The sequence below is a fragment of the Rattus norvegicus genome, chromosome 8, assembly GCF_021556685.1.
Source record: "Rattus norvegicus strain SHRSP/BbbUtx chromosome 8, alternate assembly SHRSP_T2T, whole genome shotgun sequence".
Taxonomy (NCBI): domain Eukaryota; kingdom Metazoa; phylum Chordata; class Mammalia; order Rodentia; family Muridae; genus Rattus; species Rattus norvegicus.
The window spans coordinates 91810669-91831773 of NC_141541.1; the positions used below are offsets into that span (position 1 = coordinate 91810669).

The following is a 21105-nucleotide window of genomic DNA, read 5'->3' on the forward strand; positions in this document are numbered from 1 at the left end:
TGTAGGTACTGTGTTGATTAATAATTGGTGTGGGAGAGCACAGCCCACTGTCCGTGGTGCAGCACCTGGGCAGGAAGTCTTGGGATGAATAAAAAGTCAAGCAGAGCAAGCCAGGGGGAGCAAACCAGTAAGCCACGGCCTCAGCTTCAGTCCCCGCCTGAGTCCCTGTCTTGGCTTCCCCGATGAAGGACTGTGACCTGTAGGCCAAAGAACCTTCTCCCAACGTTGCTTTTGGTCACAGTGTTTTATCATAGCAATAAAAAGCAAACTAAGTCACAACCCAATTTAATAATGATCAAAAAAATATCTGAACAGGCGTTACTGCTCAGTAGAGTACAGACATGTACCAGGGCCTGGTTTCATCTGCAGCACTACAACACACATGCCCACGCTCATGCCCACGCACACGCAAACACGCACAACATATGGAAAGATGCTTATCGTCTCTGCCTCAAAAATGTAAACTAAAGTTCATCAGACTGTCCGTACATAAACATCCCACAGTACGAAACATGAACAAAAGGGAACCCTCTCTCCATTTAGAGGACAGCCTGGAAGTCTCCTAAAACATTAAATATTAATTTTGAAAACATTCACCATTTATTTCCATTCTTTGAAATACTGCCGAGATTAATTAAAAATTATGTATCCACCCAATGACATGTACAAGTGTATGCAGAATTATCTGTAGGAGGCAAAAGTTGAGACAATCCTCATACTTTTCAACTTTTGAAAGGAGGAGCAAGGCAGTGTACCCACACAATGGAGTACTGATGACAATGACACAATCGAGTCCTGACACATCCTACCACATACATGGCCGTCAAAAATGCCAAACAAATCGGAAACAAAACACTATACACTATACAGTTCTCTTTCCATGAAATATCCAGAAAAGGCAACTGCAACCAGAGTGAGCGGCGGCCCGGTGATGATAGGCGGTTACATTTTTTTAAGGTTGTCTTTTTGAGCTTTGAAACTGGATAATGGGAACGATTGCACAGCTCTGTAATTTACTGAACATCGCTGAGTCGGGCACTCCAGATGAACTGACGCTGTAGCAAGGAGACCATTCCCAATAAATTGTTGTATAAGGAATTTGTAATTTCAGCAGTGGGAAATCATGCCTATGTTTGGTCAGAGCATTTGAAGAAAACCAGATCTTAGCAACTGAGAACATATACCTATCTCTGATTTTTGGTAAATGTAAATATATTAAAGAATCACTTATATTTTGGCTATGTGTATACATGTGAGTATGTGCACACTGAATGCAGATGCCCATAGAGGCCACCAGACCTGGAGCTGGAGTTCCAGGCGGCTGTGAGCTGCCAGTCATGAATGCTGACAAGCAAACTCAGTTTCTTCACCAGAGCAGTTATCTTCCCTGCTGAAGAGCTTCTAGAGTGAACATTTTTTATTTGAGCCTGTTTTACCTATAACATTTATATTCTCTTTAAAGACATGTAAGACAGTCTCTTAAAATAGCAAACTTCTTTCAATGCTACCTGATCAAATATTTTCCCGTTTTTTCACCAATTTTTAATTCTTAATAATTTCCCCACATTGAAATATTTCCTTACATAGCCAAATTTATCCACATTTTTATCTATAGGGTCCATCTTTGGTGTTACAACAAGAGACAGTCTTTTAAACTGTACATTGTGAAACCTTAAGTCCTGTTGATTATGCCTCCCTCATACCACGCTCAATGCTATCAGAGCCTTCCATTAATAAAACAACCACCACCACCACTACCACCACCACCACCACAACACACCCCTCCAAAACTCTAAAACAAACAAAAAACAAACAATTAAAGTAACTGTCCATTCCTCCAGACCCTGTCCTCAGTGTCCTCCTAGCACTGTAACAGAACACCAGCTGTAGCCTTCTTCTCTTCCCACCTGACTTCCCTTCCCCAACTCATCCTTGCATCCCAGCCTCCAATCCCAGCAGACAGTCCCTGTGAACACACCAGCCTAGCAGGGCAGTAAAACTGGCAACACACAGCCATCACACTCTTCTTAAAATCCAGACAGGAAATAGAAACCAAAGAACAAAACACCCACCCAACAAAGACAAATCTGGAAATTAGCAACTAGACCTATAATCACCCCATACCCAGAGGCCTCTAGCACACCAGTGTGAGAACACAATCAACAACAGCCAGCCAGTATATCTCCACCAAAGCCCAGCTCTCCTACCACAGCAGGCCCTGAATATTCCAACAGCTGAAGCACAAGAAGATGATAGAGGTACTTAAAGAGAAAATGAATAAATCCTTAAAAGAAATTCAGAAAAAAAAACAAATAACTGGAGGAAGTAAATAAATCCCTCAAAGAAAGCCAGGAAAAACCAAACAGTTGAAGGAAATGAATAAACTTTTTCAAGTCCTGAAAATGGAAATAGAAGCAATAAAGAAGTCACAAACTGAGGGAATTCTGGAAAGGAAACATTTAGGAATTTGAAGAGGAACTACAGAGCGAAGTTTCACCAACAAAATATAAGAGATAGAGGAGAGAATCTCAAGACGTTCAAGATACTATAGAAGAAATGGATACATTGATCAAAGAAAGTTAAATCTAAAAAAAAAACAAACTAAACCAAACCAAACCAAAAAAACCCACAAAACAACAAAAACAAAAACAAAAACAAAAACAAAAAGCAAATCCTGATACAATGTCCAGGAAAGAACATTATGAATAGTCTATTCCAAAACTGAGAATAGAAATAGAGGAAGGAGAAGAATCACAGCTCAAAGGCCCAGAAAATATTTTCAACAAAATCATAGAAGAAAATTTTCTTAACCTAAAGAAGGAGATGCTTATAAAGGTACAAGAAGCTTACAGAACACCAAATAGATTGGAACAGAAAAAAAAGTCCCCTCACCACATAATAATAAAAACCATAAACATGTAGAACAAAGGCAGAATGTTAAAACTTGCAAGAGAAAAAGAGTAAGTAACATCTAAAGCCAGACCTATTTATATTACATCTGACTTCTCGATCTTCATTGAGATTGAGACTCCAAAAGCCAGAAGGGGTTGGACAGATGTCCTGAAGATTCTAAGACACAACTGATACCAACCCAGACTTCCATACCCAGCAAAACTTTCAATATGCATAGATGGAAAAAATAAGATATTCCGTGTTAAAGTTTAAACAATATCTACCTACAAATATAAAACCCTATAGAAGGTGCTAGAAGAAAATCTACAATGCAAGGAAAATAACTATACCCATCAAAACATAAGAAATAATCTCATATCAGTAAAATCAAAAGAAGGGAAACAGATAGACAGATAGACAGACACACCACCACAACCACTACCACCACCACCACCACCACCACCATCAAAAACAACAGTAAAATAGGAATCAACTATCATTGGTCATTGATATCTCTCAAAATCAATGGTTCCAATTCTCTAATAAATAGACACAGACTAACAGAATGGATTTGAAAACAGGACCCATCCTTCTGATGCAACAAGAAACATACCTCAATATCAAGGACAGAAATTACCTTAGAGTAAAGAAGTGTGTAAGAACTATGTTTATGTTATTTTATTGGGTTATATCTACCACCCTTTCAAATCTTATTATACCCTTCCAACCTCCCAACACTATGTAGGAGAGGAAGAAGATTAGAGGGGAAAGAGGTATAGACCTCTTTATACTACTTCCCGCTGATTAGGGGAACATTGAGTTCCAGGGGGCAAGTCCAATCTTCATCATGAGGCAATCTGCAATTTCTTCATTTTGTTTATTTGCTCACAACCAATTGATAAACTGCAGCAGCAGAGGGAGGAGCCTCTTGGGACTCTGACATTTATATTCTCTCAAAAGTTCCCAGAATTCCAAATCCTACACACTCCCAGAAACTATCTGCATCTGGAAAAATCACACCCTTCTTAGAGCAAGGGAAAGATCATAATCCCTGCTGTGGTGCAGCCTCTTATTTCACACCTGAGATTAAAACAAAACATATCCACATACATATCTGGGATTTTTAAGAAACCAAAATTCTATAGGGTTAGACATATTAAGCAAACGAGCTTGAAAGCAAGCAGGTGTAGCTATTTTAATATCTAACAAAATAGACTTTAACCCAAAATTAATAAAAAAAAGATGAGGGAGAGCACTTCATATTCATCAAATGAAAAATCTACCAAGATAATATTTCAAATCTTAACATTTATGCTCCAAACATAAGAAACACTACTAAAACTTAAATCACATATTGACCCTCATTAATTGATAGTGGGGAACTTCAAATTCCAACTCTCACCAACAAACAGGTTATCTATATGAAAACTAAACAGAGAAATATTGGAACTAACAGACATTATAGACCAAATGAATCTGACAGTTATTTACAGAACATTTCACCCAAACACAAAAAGAATATCGCTTCTTCTCAGCACCTCAGGGAACATCCTCTAAAATAGACCACATACGTGGACAAAAAGGACTCTTAACAGACAAAACGAAATTGAAATAATTTCCTTCATCCTATCAGACCATCATAGATTAAAGCCGGGTATCAACAACGGAAGCATCAGAACACCTACAAACTTATGAAAACTGAAAAACTCTACTGAATGAAAAAATGGGTCAAGACAGAAAGAAATTAAAAACTTTCTAGAATTCAATGAAAATGAATACACAAAATACCCAAACATATGGAACATAATAAAGGCAGCACTGAAAGGGAAAGTTCATAACACTAAATGCTTACATTAAAAACGAAATTGGAGAGATCTCATACTAGCAATTTAACAGCACACCTGAAAACTCTAGAACAAAAATAAGCAACCACATCCAAGAGGAGTAGATGGCAAGTATTAATCAAATTTAGGGCTGAAGTCAATAAAATAGAAACAAAGAGAACACTACAAAGAATCAATGAAACAAAGAATTGGTTCTTTGAGAAAATTAAGAAGATAGGCAAATCCTTATCCAAACTAACTAAAGGACACAGAGAGCTAATTCAAATTAATAAAATCAGAAATGAAAATGGGGACACCCCTTCATGAGAAAACTCTTGGAGAGATGAGTGACTCAAAGGATATACCAAACATAAAGAAGGCATTGTACAGCAAGCCTATAGCCAATGTCAAATTAAATGGAGAGAAATTAAAAGAAATTCCACTAAAGACAATATCTGTCCACTCTCTCAATATCTGTTTAATATAGTACTTGAAGTTTTAGATGGAGCAGTAAGGCAACTGAAGGAGATCAAGGGGATAAAAATTGGAAAGGAATTAGTCAAAGCATTGTTATTTGCAGATGATATGACAGTAGTGCATATCAGGGAATTATACATAAGTATACTATGTATGTCTACTATATACAGTAAGTACACATACTGTGACTTGGAAAATTCCACCAGTGAACTCTTACAGCTCATAAACAGAGTAAAGAATAGGCAGAATTTTCTTTCTTGAGTCTCTAAATGGAAAGAGACCACTATACACCCTACATCTACTCTGTAGACATCACCATACTAGACAATTTCCGACATGATATCGCAGACACTGTAATTCTAGGGATAAGGAATTAAGACACATGAAAAGGATGTGGAAATGTGTTTGCTGACCAGGCCAGGACTGAATGCAGGCCTTGCTGGTAATGCTTCTCTACAGAACATCAGATCACAACATGACTGTTGCTGGCATTTGTCAATGTTTGAGCAGAACGGTCTAGAAACCTGTCAGTCACTCTTTGTCCCACCACTACCTGAATCTGTGAGATTTTGCTCACTCAACACCACTGTGTAACACAGAAAACTCAACATTATTTAAATCTTAGAAAGACATTAAAGTGTTAAGGGCTGCACTGCTTTAAAAATAATTAAACAGAAGTCATTTAAAACGGGTTTAATCACACACACATATGTATGTAGGAAATTTACAAAGTAGTTTATAATAATATGGATGGTATTATGTGCAGTTGAGGCGTAATCATGTTAGGATATAATAACAAGAGGCATCTTAATGCCTGGTAACAGAAAATGATCCTGATTTTTTCCCACTTGAGTCCAACTCAGACTTTTTCAAGACCAGCCAGCACAAACTCACCCTATCTTCTTATCTAACCTACAGTCTTTGAATGTGAACAGCACATTCTGTAACCTATAGAAGTCCAAATGTCAGGCAGCATTTTTTTTTGGCCTGCTAATCTTATCACTTGATTGAATTAAATATAAGCTCCTGGAGAACAAACTGTGTCCCTACAACATTTAAACTGTGCTAGGTCTTCAGAAGTTTCCACTGACTTTGTTGGTACCACTCCTTGCTCTGCAGATCTTGGAAGTTCATTAAATAATGTTTCTATGAAACAAGGAGCAGAGATGGCAAGGAAAAAATATGATGTGAGTACTTTTAACACTGATTACAGGGTTGGGGAGACGGCTCAGTGGGTCACGTGTTTGCCCCTCAAGCATAAAGAACTGAATCTGTGTCAGTGAGCCTAGCACTGGAGAGACAGTCAGTCTAGTCAAGTTGGTGAGCCCTATGCTCAGTGAGAGATCCTGACTTAAAAAATAAGGTAGAAGGCAATAAACAAAGATTGGACTTCTGGCTTCCACCTGGGATCCTATGCTTGTATGCTTGTATTCCTCTGTGTGTGTGTGTGTGTGTGTGTGTGTGTGTGTGTGTGTGTGTGTGTGTGTGTGTGCGCGCGCGCGCGCATGTGTGTGCAAGCCCACCACAATTTAATTTACAAAGCAGAACAAGTAGTTCTTTAGTTAAGAAAATACAGTGGTAGAGTATGCAAAGCCTTTGGTAATGACCTGACTTCAGACCTCTAAGGACTATGCATGGATTGTCTCCAATTCCTTTCCTCCATGGCTGTGTAGGCTTTCACCTGGGGACAGTGGCTTCTAAGGTCAGTTCCAAGGAGCTCCAAGACTTCACCGGGCAGCTGTAATGCTTGACTCCTAGGTGGACAGGCTATAACAGCCGTGCAACCTGTGGCTGTCCCTACCCAGATACCAAGACAGGTGTTTGGTCTCTAGTATCAGTAAAAAGACTTCCTGTTAACCAAGGAGTCTTTCTCAGATGTTCAGAAGGAGCACACACATACATATGCACACTGCTGTGTGTACACAGGTTTGCCCCTTGTTGAAGGACTGGGTATTGGCTAACTTCATAGGGAGTTCCTGCCTTCCAGAGAAGTAAAACATAAAGCCAATTGGTACTCCATTCCTTCTGTCCCTTCTTCCCCTTTAGAGATGGATAGTGACAGAAAATAAGAGTGATGGTTTACCAGCAGTGGCTGTTGATCAAGAAAGCATTCCATCAAACCAGGAGCCATTATTCATAAAGAGCATGTGACCTGCTGCTGCTGAGTTAATAATTTCCAGGAAAAGGGTTTGCCTCCATTCCCTCCTTAGCTCATTTCTGGATAATTAGTTCCTCTGATTCTACTAGAATTCCCAGCCTGTCACTAAGTTCAGATAAAGGGCTGCAAACAGTGACATCACTCTACAGTGACATCACTCTGGTACAACGGCGCTGGAAAAAACAACGCTGCCATCAAATGACGTTTGAACAATGAGTCTCAAGTGCTCCTGCTCATAGCACACTGCGAGCCTCTTCCGCTACAAGGCTCTGGGTCTCCTGAATGCCTCTTGTCCCCACTCATCTCTACACGAAGAGAGAGAATTAGCAACGGTGTCAAGTAAGGCCTTTGGGATCCACAGTAGCTCCACTATAAACCCATGAGAGGTTAATGACATGTTGGGCTGTGAATCTTAAGACACTGCCCAATGAGTCTGAAGTAGTCCTGCGGTTATGCGGATTAAATGAGATAATGCACATCAGACTCCATCACCATGAGGCACCGAGCAGGTTCTCATTAAACACCAGGAAAACCTTCTAACAGTAGGATTGGTTTTCTTTTAAAGAATGGAGATGCTTGGGCTGGGGAGATGGCTCAAAGAAAAGACACTTGCTGTAGATCCCACAACCCACAACCCACAACCCACAATCCACACGATAGTGGCGAACTTACTACTGCAATGTGGGTGACGGTGCCTCCCCTGAATACAATAGATAAGTAAGTGTAATAAAAATAAATTTGAAAGGAGTGGAGGTGTTTACAATAAAATTCTTGGTGACGATACACAAGAAAGCAAAGCCTTCTTAAAATTTTAAAGCTTCCATAGTTTTAAATAAAGCAACCACACACACACAGTGTAAGGTCTTGGGGGGGAAAGCAGGGTATTATTTGAATCAAGTTCCAACTTTAATGGCTATGATGGTTGACTTGGTCCTTTGGGCAGCTGGCAGGAAGGTTCTTTTCTTAGGACACAGTCCTCACACATCGTTTTTCTCAGGGAGGGGTAAAAAATCTGCCCTTCTTTTACCAGTCCAATGACAAGTCGAAGCCCCACCCTGAGCGAGCTGTGTGGCCCCACGTGTGGCTCGTGACGTCCCTGCGCGGACATAACCCACCAGGGGCAAAGGAGAAACTAAAAAGACCTCGGTTCCCTGCCTAGCCAAGCGTGGGGTCGTGGGTGGGACACTGGCAGGGGCTTGGTGGCCCCTGACCTTGGCAGGGTCGCTGAGGTTGGCACCAGTCCTCTTCCTCGCCGCCTACCGGGCGCTGCGCACTGCCCCGCCCGCCCTCGCGGCCGGTGATTGACACCGGAGTGGGTACATACGGGTCCGCGGCGCTGCAGGGCTGGCGTAAGGAAACATGGCTTTCCCTCTCCTGGCCTTCCGCCCGCATCGCGTTCGCCCTGGGCTCAGCCCGGGGGACACTCTGGACCCCGCCTGGCTCCTCTGAATGCTTTCACGGTTTTCGATTTTCCTGGCCCGGGAGACTCCTCTCATTGCTTTCCCTCCACCCTGAGAACAACCTGAGTTTGCCAAGAGGAAACTCCTGCGAGGGGGATGGACACCCGCTCTGGCTGCGACTGGCAAGAGATGGAAACCATTCCAAGCAGGAGTGGATGGAGAGGGGAGGACAACGTCCCTGGAGGGAAAGTAACACTCAGAGCTCCGTGCTGGGCGAGCGAGGTCAGCAACAGGCATCTGCAAAAGGAGCGGGCAGCAGAGGTGCCCAGCGCCTGAGTTATTAGGCGCATCGCTGCGTCCATCGCAGCGCAGGGGACTTACTCCGAGCACCCTCGAGGGCCTGCGAGGTGTTCTTCTCCCGCGGGACTTACCTTTCTCTTCGGCATAATGACTACGTTGGTACAGCAAAAAGTAAAGCAACGGGCTGGGCTGCCTGGCACGCTGTTGGATGCTGCCTGGCCGCTGCTGCTACTCCTGCAATGGGCTCGGCTAGCCCGGCCTCTCCGACCTGCACCTCCGCTTCCTCCCCCCGGCGCTCCACTCGCTCGCATCCCGGTCCCCCAATGGCAAGCCCTGCCAGCCAGCCGCGAGGCCCCATTGGCTAAGAGAACGTTCTAAATTCCACGAGGGCACGCCCACCCCGTTCACCGGGTACGCGCAGTTGTAGTTTGCACTTCACTGGGGAAAAAAAAAAATCTGCCTGGCGACTGAGCATGCCCAGTTCAACTAGTATCCTTCAGGCCGCACTATCTTGGAGTTTCATTGTTTCACGTGCCTTCTTTGGATTAAAGCAGTGTGCACCTCCATAGGAAAAAAAAAAGTTAAGTATTAAGTATTGCTATGTGTACTTTATAATGTAAATAGGGACACGGGGTACCTTTTACATTCGTTACTCACAAAAGCTTGTAAGGGTGTTCATGGTGCGGATCTGTACAGGGTAGGAAGCTCCTCTGTTTAGGAAGAGTCTAACAGTTTCCAAGGATCTCGGTTCCATCCCTAGCAAATACCCACCTCCCCACCCCCAATAGTGTGCCTCGGTCCAGTTGTTTTTTGTTTGTTTGTTTTTTTTTTAAATCTGTGTTACAAGTCATATACGAATTCAGCCAATTATTCAGCTATGTGTAAAAGTGGATTTAAATGTTTGTTGTGAAAATTAAGGGGAAGTCGAGGAAGGTAGGAACAAATCATTGATATATTAAATACGTACATTTAAACAACACCTGCCAAGTTACATTTTAGGAATAGCGTAATATTTCTCTACGTTCTGCAAAGACTTGCAGAATATATATCTGAATTTATTTTGTAAGACCAGTTTTACCCCAGACAGTGGGGGGGGGGGGGTAGGTGAGCACCCTTCATAAACATTGGCACAAAGACACAGACAAAATTTTAGCAAATCAAATTCAACAACATTTAAAATCTAATACATAACGAGGGAGCTGGCCCTGGGAACACAGGATTTGTTCTGTGAATCAAATCATCCTGAAAATTCAATCAGTGTGATCAGCACATAACTATAATAGGGGACGTGACCATCTCAAGGGCTGCAGGGGAAATGCTAGGGAATGGGTGAGCAAGTCATGATAACTCTCTACAGTAGAACATTACTCTGTGATCAAAAAGTGAGCTTTCCCTGATCAGATAAATAACAAAAGAAAAATGCTAAGTGAAAGTCAATACGGGACACTATACTGAGTGATTTCATTTATATGAAATTACTGGAAAAGCAAACTAAATTAAGCAAGGTTAGCCCGAGATTCATTTACAAGGTAAAATGAATACAATGTGCATCTTAGGAAACTCCTCTAAAGCCTTACACCACATAGGATGTAATTTACTTTGTTCCCAGAGGCTTCGTGTAAGTAACAAAATCATCAGGCAATCCCCTTTAATACCTACTGTATTAATTTCCAGCATAAGTGAGTTGGTCTCCTTGCACACTTGAGAGCTCATGAGTGTCTTTCCCTGGTCTGTGACTTTACAGACCGGTGGCTTTTCCTGTCACTATTTGGGTGTGCTTCAGTGTCCTGCTACTCTTGTTTCCTTAGCTCTCATCGTTCCCCATTGAGAGAGTCTTCCTTAGGACATGGTCCCAGATGTCTTTGATGGATTCCTTCTTCTCAGAAATTCAGTGGATGACATCATATTTAAAAGAGCTAAGAGAAGTCCAACTCATAGCTCTGAAGCTGCATGAAGACCTAGAGGGTCATAATTTTACCGTTAAACTAAAATGTATAATGACCATGTCTTGGAAGAGAGTTAGTTTGCCAAATGCCTGACAGTTGAAGAGGAAGGAAAAAAATGCCAGGGAAGGTATTTTTAGTAAATGTGTGGGTAAGATGCTGGGCAGTATAAGAATGTAATGTGGGTTGAATTGTGCTTTTTGTTTTTGTTTTGTCATAATAGTGAGCCAGCCTAGGCAAGTCCTTTACCACTGAGCTACACCTTCAGCCCTCTTGTTTTACTTTATGGAGATTTAAAGGTGTTAGTGTTAGGGACAAGGTGGATTTTCCCCTTTGGTAATGAAAACTTAGTCACAAAGTTGGTTTCTTTCATTGATATTTTTAAAGACCAAACAGTACATTTGAAATGTACATAAATAAAATAACCAATAAAAATAATAAAAATATGGTCCTCCCCCCCCCAAAAAAAAGAGCACCAAAAAATTGTGATTCTATTTAGTGCCCACAATGAAAAAGTTGCAATGAAATTGGAGCTTGCTGACTGGAAAGCTGATTGAGGGTTTGAGAGAAGAGCACTGGCTGCTCTTAAAAGGATCCAGGTTCGACTCTCAGCACTGACTGGGTATGAGGTTCACAATCATCTTTAACTCTAGATCCAGGTGATCTGATGCCCTCCTCTGACTTCAAAGGCATCAAGCACACACACACACACACACACACACACACACACACACACACAGGCAAACACACACACACAGGCAAACACACACACACACACAGGCAAACACACACATACAGGCAAACACACACACATACAGGCAAACACACACACACACACAGGCAAACACACACACAGGCAAACACATACTCATACCCAACATAAAATGAATAACTCTTAAGTTTTCAAAAAGCTGATTGTGAAAAACCTTGAGTGTTTGAGTCTCTATGTTTATTTACAAGTGCAGAAAATTAACAACTTCAGTTGAATAGCAGTGGCTGACTGTCTCGCTGTGGATTGCACCTGCCTGTGCAGGACAAGGGAACTGTATAATTTCATCACCACCACACCTTATGCCTCTACTTCCCTCCCAGACCGGGGCAATGGTTGCTGAAGGTAAGAGGAGACAAAGGGAATGGTTTGAGAGGCAGTTAGAATTTCAGGTTAAGGGATAAAGGGACCAGAACTTGCCCACTGTGGGACAGAGGTAATAGGAGAGCACTCCTTTGTCTTTGGGTGCATTCCAAAAATGTTTTCAATGCTTTTCTGGATGATCAACTTCTAAGACAGCAAGAGCTTTTCAACAGGATGCAGAGATGATAGATGAATTAAGGGAGCTGCTGTTTGAAGAAGAAAGATAGAAAAAGTAGAAAACAAATTTTAATTGTATTCTCACTATCTTCTCTTTGGTTCTATTCACCATTGTTGGGATAGTAAATACCCTTATCTCAGTCTTCTTCAAGCAGCAAGGCAAAGCCACTTGTAGTGCCATGACTGCCATCAAGGAACGGGGGAAGGAAAGAGATGGGGCAAGAGGACGAGAAAGGACAGCCCCAAATGGAAATAAGTGTGCCTTATAAAACGAGTATTTCTATTTGGGGGTGCAGCTGGAGACGGTCACAGTAAGCACATTAAGCCATGTGTTTTGGCTCATAGATTTAATAGAGAAATGTAGAATCGTGTGCATGCGTGCGTGCGTACGTGTGTGTGCGTGTGTGCGTGCGTGTGTGTGACATAGCAGTAGAAGAGAAACTGTCTAGACAAGTAGGTAAGACAGTAGGGTGGAGGCAGAGTGAGGAATGGGCAGGAGAGGAGATGTGCTCAATGTACAACATAGTCTCATATGGAAATGTCCTCATGGAACAGAACCGTGTATTTGGTAGACACTATGACATTTTAAGTATAGTAGATGTACTCATTGTACCGTATATTCTTGCATGAAAATGCCCTTATCCAATAGCACCATGTATTCGTAGATAGTATAGTATAGTATTAGTAGAAACCATAAAATTTTAAAAATAAAAAGATTACTTCCGTCTTCAATAAATCCATGCACAAAGACACACGTGTTGTTAGTGTGTGTATGTGTGTATGTGTATGTGTATGTTTGCAAGAGTGTGCTTGCACTGGGTGTATGTGTGGACTGTTACTTGAAATTTATTTTCCTTACCAGTAACAAATATTTAACTATAGTGCACACTGCTAAGACCCTGTGGGTCTTTGGAGCTCTAGTGAGTTGCATGTGGAAGAAAGTTGCTCTGTCTTCCAACCATAGAGAGAAACTTCGAAGGAAGTTTGAAAGAAAAGATTTTGCAAACCCCCTCCCCACTGTCCCTCCCACCTATCCCTCCCCCTGTCCCTCCCACCTGTCCCTCCCCACTGTCCCTCCCACCTGTCCCTTCCCATCTGTCCCTCCCCACTGTCCCTCCCACCTGTCCCTTCCCATCTGTCCCTCCCGACTGTCCCTCCCTATTGTCCCTCCCACTTGTCCCTCCCCATTGTCCCTTCCCACTTGTGCCTCCCCACCTATCCCTCACAGTTTCCCTGAGGTTTTTTGTTGGAGAAATTAGATCTAAAGTTTGTGATATTTTTGCTTTCAAGTAGATCTGTTATTCCAGGTCATTCCAAGGGTCTTCAGCTAAAAGGGCACAGAATGCCAAGCTAAAATAAAGTCTAGCATAATAGGCAACTGAGAAAGGAGCACTCTAACGGGTCAGGAGGCAACAACAGAAGGCAAGGATGTGGTTTTCTCATGTTCAGAATCCATACATAAATATGGGTATGAGATGAAGAATAAGAATATTTTATTTTGTGCATGTTTTACTGATGAACCTAATCACCCTAAATCAAAGGGATGACTTAGCTAATGGTGCAGATTCTTAGACTTCAAGTCCAACACACTAAATCAGAATCTTACAACTGAGTCCGACAGTCTGTGTTTCAAATAAGCTTCTCATGTTCTAGCTCTAAAATTTGGGAATTCTAGACTAGGTCCATGCTCTCAAAAATGTATATACCAATTGCTGGAACAGTTGTTTCTAGTTCTGGGATCCTTGACGTAGACATCTATGAATGTCTCTTTATGAAATGGTGTCGTGCCTGTATACATCCAGTCATCTCTACATATGATCGATACTAAGTATCTAGTCATCTCTAGATACTTAGAACTAATACAATGGGGACACCCTGAGAATAGTTGTCATAGGGGATTGTTTAGGATATCATATGTAAAGAATGCATGTTAAATTTTCTTGACTTTTTTTTTTATTAACTTGAGTATTTCTTATATACATTTCGAGTGTTATTCCTTTCCCGGTTTCCGGGCAAACATCCCCCTCCCCCCTCCCCTTCCTTATGGGTGTTCCCCTCCAAACCCTCCCCCCATTGCCGCCCTCCCCCCATAGACTAGTTCACTGGGGGTTCAGTCTTAGCAGGACCCAGGGCTTCCCCTTCCACTGGTGCTCTTACTAGGATATTCATTGCTACCTATGGGGTCAGAGTCCAGGGTCAGTCCATGTATAGTCTTTAGGTAGTGGCTTAGTCCCTGGAAGCTCTGGTTGCTTGGCATTGTTGTACTTTTGGGGTCTCGAGCCCCTTCAAGCTCTTCCAGTTCTTTCTCTGATTCCTTCAACAGGGGACCTATTCTCAGTTCAGTGGTTTGCTGCTGGCATTCGCCTCTGTATTTGCTGTATTCTGGCTGTGTCTCTCAGGAGCGATCTACATCCGGCTCCTGTCGGTCTGCACTTCTTTGCTTCATCCATCTTGTCTAATTGGGTGGCTGTATATGTATGGGCCACATGTGGGGCAGGCTCTGAATGGGTGTTCCTTCAGTCTCTGTTTTAATCTTTGCCTCTCTCTTCCCTGCCAAGGGTATTCTTTTTCCTCATTTAAAGAAGGAGTGAAGCATTCACATTTTGATCATCCGTCTTGAGTTTCGTTTGTTCTAGGGATCTAGGGTAATTCAAGCATTTGGGCTAATAGCCACTTATCAATGAGGGCATACCATGTATGTCTTTCTGTGATTGGGTTAGCTCACTCAGGATGATATTTTCCAGTTCCAACCATTTGCCTACGAATTTCATAAACTCGTTGTTTTTGATAGCTGAGTAATATTCCATTGTGTAGATGTACCACATTTTCTGTATCCATTCCTCTGTTGAAGGGCATCTGGGTTCTTTCCAGCTTCTGGCTATTATAAATAAGGCTGCGATGAACATAGTGGAGCACGTGTCTCTTTTATATGTTGAGGCATCTTTTGGGTATATGCCCAAGAGAGGTATAGCTGGATCCTCAGGCAGTTCAATGTCCAATTTTCTGAGGAACCTCCAGACTGATTTCCAGAATGGTTTTACCAGTCTGCAATCCCACCAACAATGGAGGAGTGTTCCTCTTTCTCCACATCCTCGCCAGCATCTGCTGTCACCTGAGTTTTTGATCTTAGCCATTCTCACTGGTGTGAGGTGAAATCTCAGGGTTGTTTTGATTTGCATTTCCCTTATGACTAAAGATGTTGAACATTTCTTTAGGTGTTTTTCAGCCATTCGGCATTCCTCAGCTGTGAATTCTTTGTTTAGCTCTGAACCCCATTTTTTAATAGGGTTATTTGTTTCCCTGCGGTCTAACTTCTTGAGTTCTTTGTATATTTTGGATATAAGGCCTCTATCTGTTGTAGGATTGGTAAAGATCTTTTCCCAATCTGTTGGTTGCCGTTTTGTCCTAACCACAGTGTCCTTTGCCTTACAGAAGCTTTGCAGTTTTATGAGATCCCATTTGTCGATTCTTGATCTTAGAGCATAAGCCATTGGTGTTTTGTTCAGGAAATTTTTTCCAGTGCCTATGTGTTCCAGATGCTTCCCTAGTTTTTCTTCTATTAGTTTGAGTGTGTCTGGTTTGATGTGGAGGTCCTTGATCCACTTGGACTTAAGCTTTGTACAGGGTGATAAGGATGGATCGATCTGCATTCTTCTACATGTTCCCCTCCAGTTGAACCAGCACCATTTGCTGAAAATGCTATCTTTTTTCCATTGGATGGTTTTGGCTCCTTTGTCAAAAATCAAGTGACCATAGGTGTGTGGGTTCATTTCTGGGTCTTCAATTCTATTCCATTGGTATATCTGTCTGTCTCTGTACCAATACCATGCAGTTTTTATCACTATTGCTCTGTAATACTGCTTGAGTTCAGGGATAGTGATTCCCCCTGAAGTCCTTTTATTGTTGAGGATAGCTTTAGCTATCCTGGGTTTTTTGTTATTCCAGATGAATTTGCAAATTGTTCTGTCTAACTCTTTGAAGAATTGGATTGGTATTTTGATGGGGATTGCATTGAATCTGTAGATTGCTTTTGGTAAAATGGCCATTTTTACTATATTAATCCTGCCAATCTATGAGCATGGGAGATCTTTCCATCTTCTGAGGTCTTCTTCAATTTCTTTCCTCAGTGTCTTGAAGTTCTTATTGAACAGATCTTTTACTTGCTTGGTTAAAGTCACACCTAGGTACTTTATATTATTTGGGTCTATTATGAAGGGTGTCGTTTCCCTAATTTCTTTCTCGGCTTGTTTCTCTTTTGTGTAGAGGAAGGCTACTGATTTATTTGAGTTAATTTTATACCCAGCCACTTTGCTGAAGTTGTTTATCAGCTTTAGTAGTTCTCTGGTGGAACTTTTGGGATCACTTAAATATACTATCATGTCATCTGCAAATAGTGATATTTTGACTTCTTCTTTTCCGATCTGTATCCCCTTGACATCCTTTTGTTGTCTGATTGCTCTGGCTAGAACTTCAAGAACTATATTGAATAAGTAGGGAGAGAGTGGGCAGCCTTGTCTAGTCCCTGATTTTAGTGGGATTGCTTCAAGTTTCTCTCCATTTAGTTTAATGTTAGCAACTGGTTTGCTGTATATGGCTTTTACTATGTTTAGGTATGGGCCTTGAATTCCTATTCTTTCCAGGACTTTTATCATGAAGGGGTGTTGAATTTTGTCAAATGCTTTCTCAGCATCTAATGAAATGATCATGTGGTTTTGTTCTTTCAGTTTGTTTATATAATGGATCACGTTGATGGTTTTCCGTATATTAAACCATCCCTGCATGCCTGGGATGAAGCCTACTTGATCATGGTGGATGATTGTTTTGATGTGCTCTTGAATTCGGTTTGCCAGAATTTTATTGAGTATTTTTGCGTCGATATTCATAAGGGAAATTGGTCTGAAGTTCTCTTTCTTTGTTGTGTCTTTGTGTGGTTTAGGTATAAGAGTAATTGTGGCTTCGTAGAAGGTATTCGGTAGTGCTCCATCTGTTTCAATTTTGTGGAATAGTTTGGATAATATTGGTATGAGGTCTTCTATGAAGGTTTGATAGAATTCTGCACTAAACCCGTCTGGACCTGGGCTCTTTTTGGTTGGGAGACCTTTAATGACTGCTTCTATTTCCTTAGGAGTTATGGGGTTGTTTAACTGGTTTATCTGTTCCTGATTTAACTTCGATACCAGGTATCTGTCTAGGAAATTGTCCATTTCCTGAAGATTTTCAAATTTTGTTGAATATAGGTTTTTATAGTAAGATCTGATGATTTTTTGAATTTCCTCTGAATCTGTAGTTATGTCTCCCTTTTCATTTCTGATTTTGTTAATTTGGACGCACTCTCTGTGTCCTCTCGTTAGTCTGGCTAAGGGTTTATCTATCTTGTTGATTTTCTCAAAGAACCAACTTTTGGTTCTGTTGATTCTTTCTATGGTCCTTTTTGTTTCTACTTGGTTGATTTCAGCTCTGAGTTTGATTATTTCCTGCCTTCTATCCTCCTGGGTGTATTTGCTTCTTTTTGTTCTAGAGCTTTTAGGTGTGCTGTCAAGCTGCTGACATATGCTCTTTCCTGTTTCTTTCTGCAGGCACTCAGCGCTATGAGTTTTCCTCTTAGCACAGCTTTCATTGTGTCCCATAAGTTTGGGTATGTTGTACCTTCATTTTCATTAAATTCTAAAAAGTTTTTAATTTCTTTCTTTATTTCTTCCTTGACCAGGTTATCATTGAGTAGAGCATTGTTCAATTTCCACGTATATGTGGGCATTCTTCCCTTATTGTTATTGAAGACCAGTTTTAGGCCGTGGTGGTCCGATAGCACGCATGGGATTATTTCTATCTTTCTGTACCTGTTGAGGCCCGTTTTTTGACCAATTATATGGTCAATTTTGGAGAAAGTACCATGAGGAGCTGAGAAGAAGGTATATCCTTTTGCTTTAGGATAGAATGTTCTATAAATATCCGTTAAGTCCATTTGGCTCATGACTTCTCTTAGTCTGTCGACATCACTGTTTAATTTCTGTTTCCATGATCTGTCCATTGATGAGAGTGGTGTGTTGAAATCTCCCACTATTATTGTGTGAGGTGCAATGTGTGTTTTGAGCTTTAGTAAGTTTTCTTTTATGTATGTAGGTGCCCTTGTATTTGGGGCATAGATATTTAGGATTGAGAGTTCATCTTGGTGGATTTTTCCTTTGATGAATATGAAGTGTCCTTCCTTATCTTTTTTGATGACTTTTAGTTGGAAATTGATTTTATTTGATATTAGAATGGCTACTCCAGCTTGCTTCTTCTGACCATTTGCTTGGAAAGTTGTTTTCCAGCCTTTCACTCTGAGGTAGTGTCTGTCTTTGTCTCTGAGGTGTGTTTCCTGTAGGCAGCAGAATGCAGGGTCCTCGTTGCGTATCCAGTTTGTTAATCTATGTCTTTTTATTGGGGAGTTGAGGCCATTGATATTGAGAGATATTAAGGAATAGTGATTATTGCTTCCCTTTATATTCATATTTGGATGTGAGGTTATGTTTGTGTGCTTTCATTCTCTTTGTTTTGTTGCCAAGACGATTAGTTTCTTGCTTCTTCTAGGGTATAGCTTGCCTCCATATGTTGGGCTTTACCATTTATTATCCTTTTTAGTGCTGGATTTGTAGAAAGATATTGTGTAAATTTGGTTTTGTCATGGAATATCTTGGTTTCTCCATCAATGTTAATTGAGAGTTTTGCTGGATACAGTAACCTGGGCTGGCATTTGTGTTCTCTTAGGGTCTGTATGACATCAGTCCAGGATCTTCTGGCCTTCATAGTTTCTGGCGAGAAGTCTGGTGTGATTCTGATAGGTCTCCCTTTATATGTTACTTGACCTTTTTCCCTTACTGCTTTTAATATTCTTTCTTTATTTTGTGCGTTTGGTGTTTTGACAATTATGTGACGGGAGGTATTTCTTTTCTGGTCCAATCTATTTGGAGTTCTGTAGGCTTCTTGTATGTCTATGGGTATCTCTTTTTTTAGGTTAGGGAAGTTTTCTTCTATGATTTTGTTGAAGATATTTACTGGTCCTTTGAGCTGGGAGTCTTCACTCTCTTCTATACCTATTATCCTTAGGTTTGATCTTCTCATTGAGTCCTGGATTTCCTGTATGTTTTGGACCAGTAGCTTTTTCCGCTTTACATTATCTTTGACAGTTGAGTCAATGATTTCTATGGAATCTTCTGCTCCTGAGATTCTCTCTTCCATCTCTTGTATTCTGTTGGTGAAGGTTGTATCTACAGCTCCTTGTCTCTTCTTTTGGTTTTCTATATCCAGGGTTGTTTTTATGTGTTCTTTCTTGATTGCTTCTATTTCCATTTTTAGTTCCTTCAACTGTTTGATTGTGTTTTCCTGGAATTCTTTCAGGGATTTTTGCGATTCTTTCAGGGATTTTTGCGATTCCTCTCTGTAGGCTTCTACTTGTTTATTAATGTTTTCCTGTGTTTCCCTAAGGGAGTTCTTCATGTCTTTCTTGAAGTCCTCCAGCATCATGATCAAATATGATTTTGAAACTAGATCTTGCTTTTCTGGTGTGTTTGGATATTCCATGTTTGTTTTGGTGGGAGAATTGGGCTCCGATGATGCCATGTAGTCTTGATTTCTGTTGCTTGGGTTCCTGCGCTTGCCTCTCGCCATCAGATTATCTCTAGTGTTACTTTGTTCTGCTATTTCTGACAGTGGCTAGACTGTCCTATAAACCTGTGTGTCAGGAGTGCTGTAGACCTGTTTTCCTCTCTTTCAGTCAGTTATGGGGACAGAGTGTTCTGCTTTTGGGCGTGTAGTTTTTCCTCTCTACAGATCTTCAGCTGTTCCTGTGGGCCTGTGTCTTGAGTTCACCAGGCAGCTTTCTTGCAGCAGAAAATTTGGTCTTACCTGTGGTCCTGAGGCTCAAGTTCGCTCGTGGGGTGCTGCCCACGGGGTCTCTGCAGCGGCAGCAACCAGGAAGACCTGTGCCGCCCCTTCCGGGAGCTTCAGTGCACCAGGGTTCCAGATGGTCTTTGGCTTTTTCCTCTGGCGTCCGAGATGTGTGTGCAGGGAGCAGTCTCTTCTGGTTTCCCAGGCTTGTCTGCCTCTCTGAAGGTTTAGCTCTCCCTCCCACGGGATTTGGGTGCAGAGAACTGTTTATCCGGTCTGTTTCTTTCAGGTTCCGGCGGTGTCTCAGGCAGGGGTCCTGCCGCTCCTGGGCCCTCCCCCACGGGAGCCCAGAGGCCTTATACAGTTTCCTCTTGGGCCAGGGATGTGGGCAGGGGTGAGCAGAGTTGGTGGTCTCTTCCGCTCTGCAGCCTCAGGAGTGCCCACCTGACCAGCCGGTTGGGTCTCTCTCTCATCGGGTCTGGGAGCAGAGAGCTCTTGACTTTTTAAAGCCTTTGCAAAGTGGGAGCAAAATTCTGGGAGTGAAATCGTCCCTGGAGACTCACTTTATGTCCCATTTTCCAGCTTTGCGTGGTACTGATTTTTTTCCATGTTTTTCCTCTTCCTTAGTTGCAAGGTACATGAAGAGCGATTGAAATCTGTACATAGCCAAATTAAAAGCAACTCTATCTTCCTATCCAGCATTCAAGGCAACCCCTAATCCCCAAAGGGTACCTAACACCAAACTCCTGCAAGCCAAACCTTTTCATTGTGTTTCTATGTTAATGATCATACAAACATCTGTAGTTATTAACAGCAAGAGAGACCAGGGTTCCCTGTGACTTTCTTACAGAAAATCACCTTTTCTTTTTCCTAAATTCAATTCAATCAAAACATGTGTACAGATGACTTACCTCAAGTGTTTTTTATACATCTCTCC

At 41.6% G+C, this 21105-nt stretch overlaps 1 protein-coding gene and 1 long non-coding RNA gene across 18 annotated transcripts in view; one reads left to right on the plus strand and one right to left on the minus strand.

Annotated features, from left to right (window-relative positions):
* Positions 1-9353, minus strand: part of Hmgn3 (high mobility group nucleosomal binding domain 3) — a 36684-nt gene extending 27331 nt beyond the window's left edge. For 10 of the 15 annotated variants that reach the window (XR_015626329.1, XR_015626330.1, XM_087560075.1 and 7 more), the window contains exon 1: positions 9182-9353. Coding sequence is in view for 12 of the 15 variants with exons in the window: in XM_087560075.1 (XP_087416201.1) it covers positions 9182-9196 (15 nt within the window). In the remaining 3 variants the exon portion in view is untranslated. 15 annotated transcript variants of the gene reach the window in all.
* LOC134480080 (platelet-activating factor acetylhydrolase IB subunit alpha2-like) overlaps positions 8700-21105 on the plus strand; it is a 45693-nt gene continuing 33287 nt past the window's right edge. For 2 of the 3 annotated variants that reach the window (XR_015627356.1, XR_015627358.1), the window contains exon 1: positions 8700-9635. This is a non-coding gene — a long non-coding RNA (platelet-activating factor acetylhydrolase IB subunit alpha2-like). The remainder of the gene's footprint in view (positions 9636-21105) is intronic. The other variant, XR_015627357.1, reaches the window with a different exon arrangement.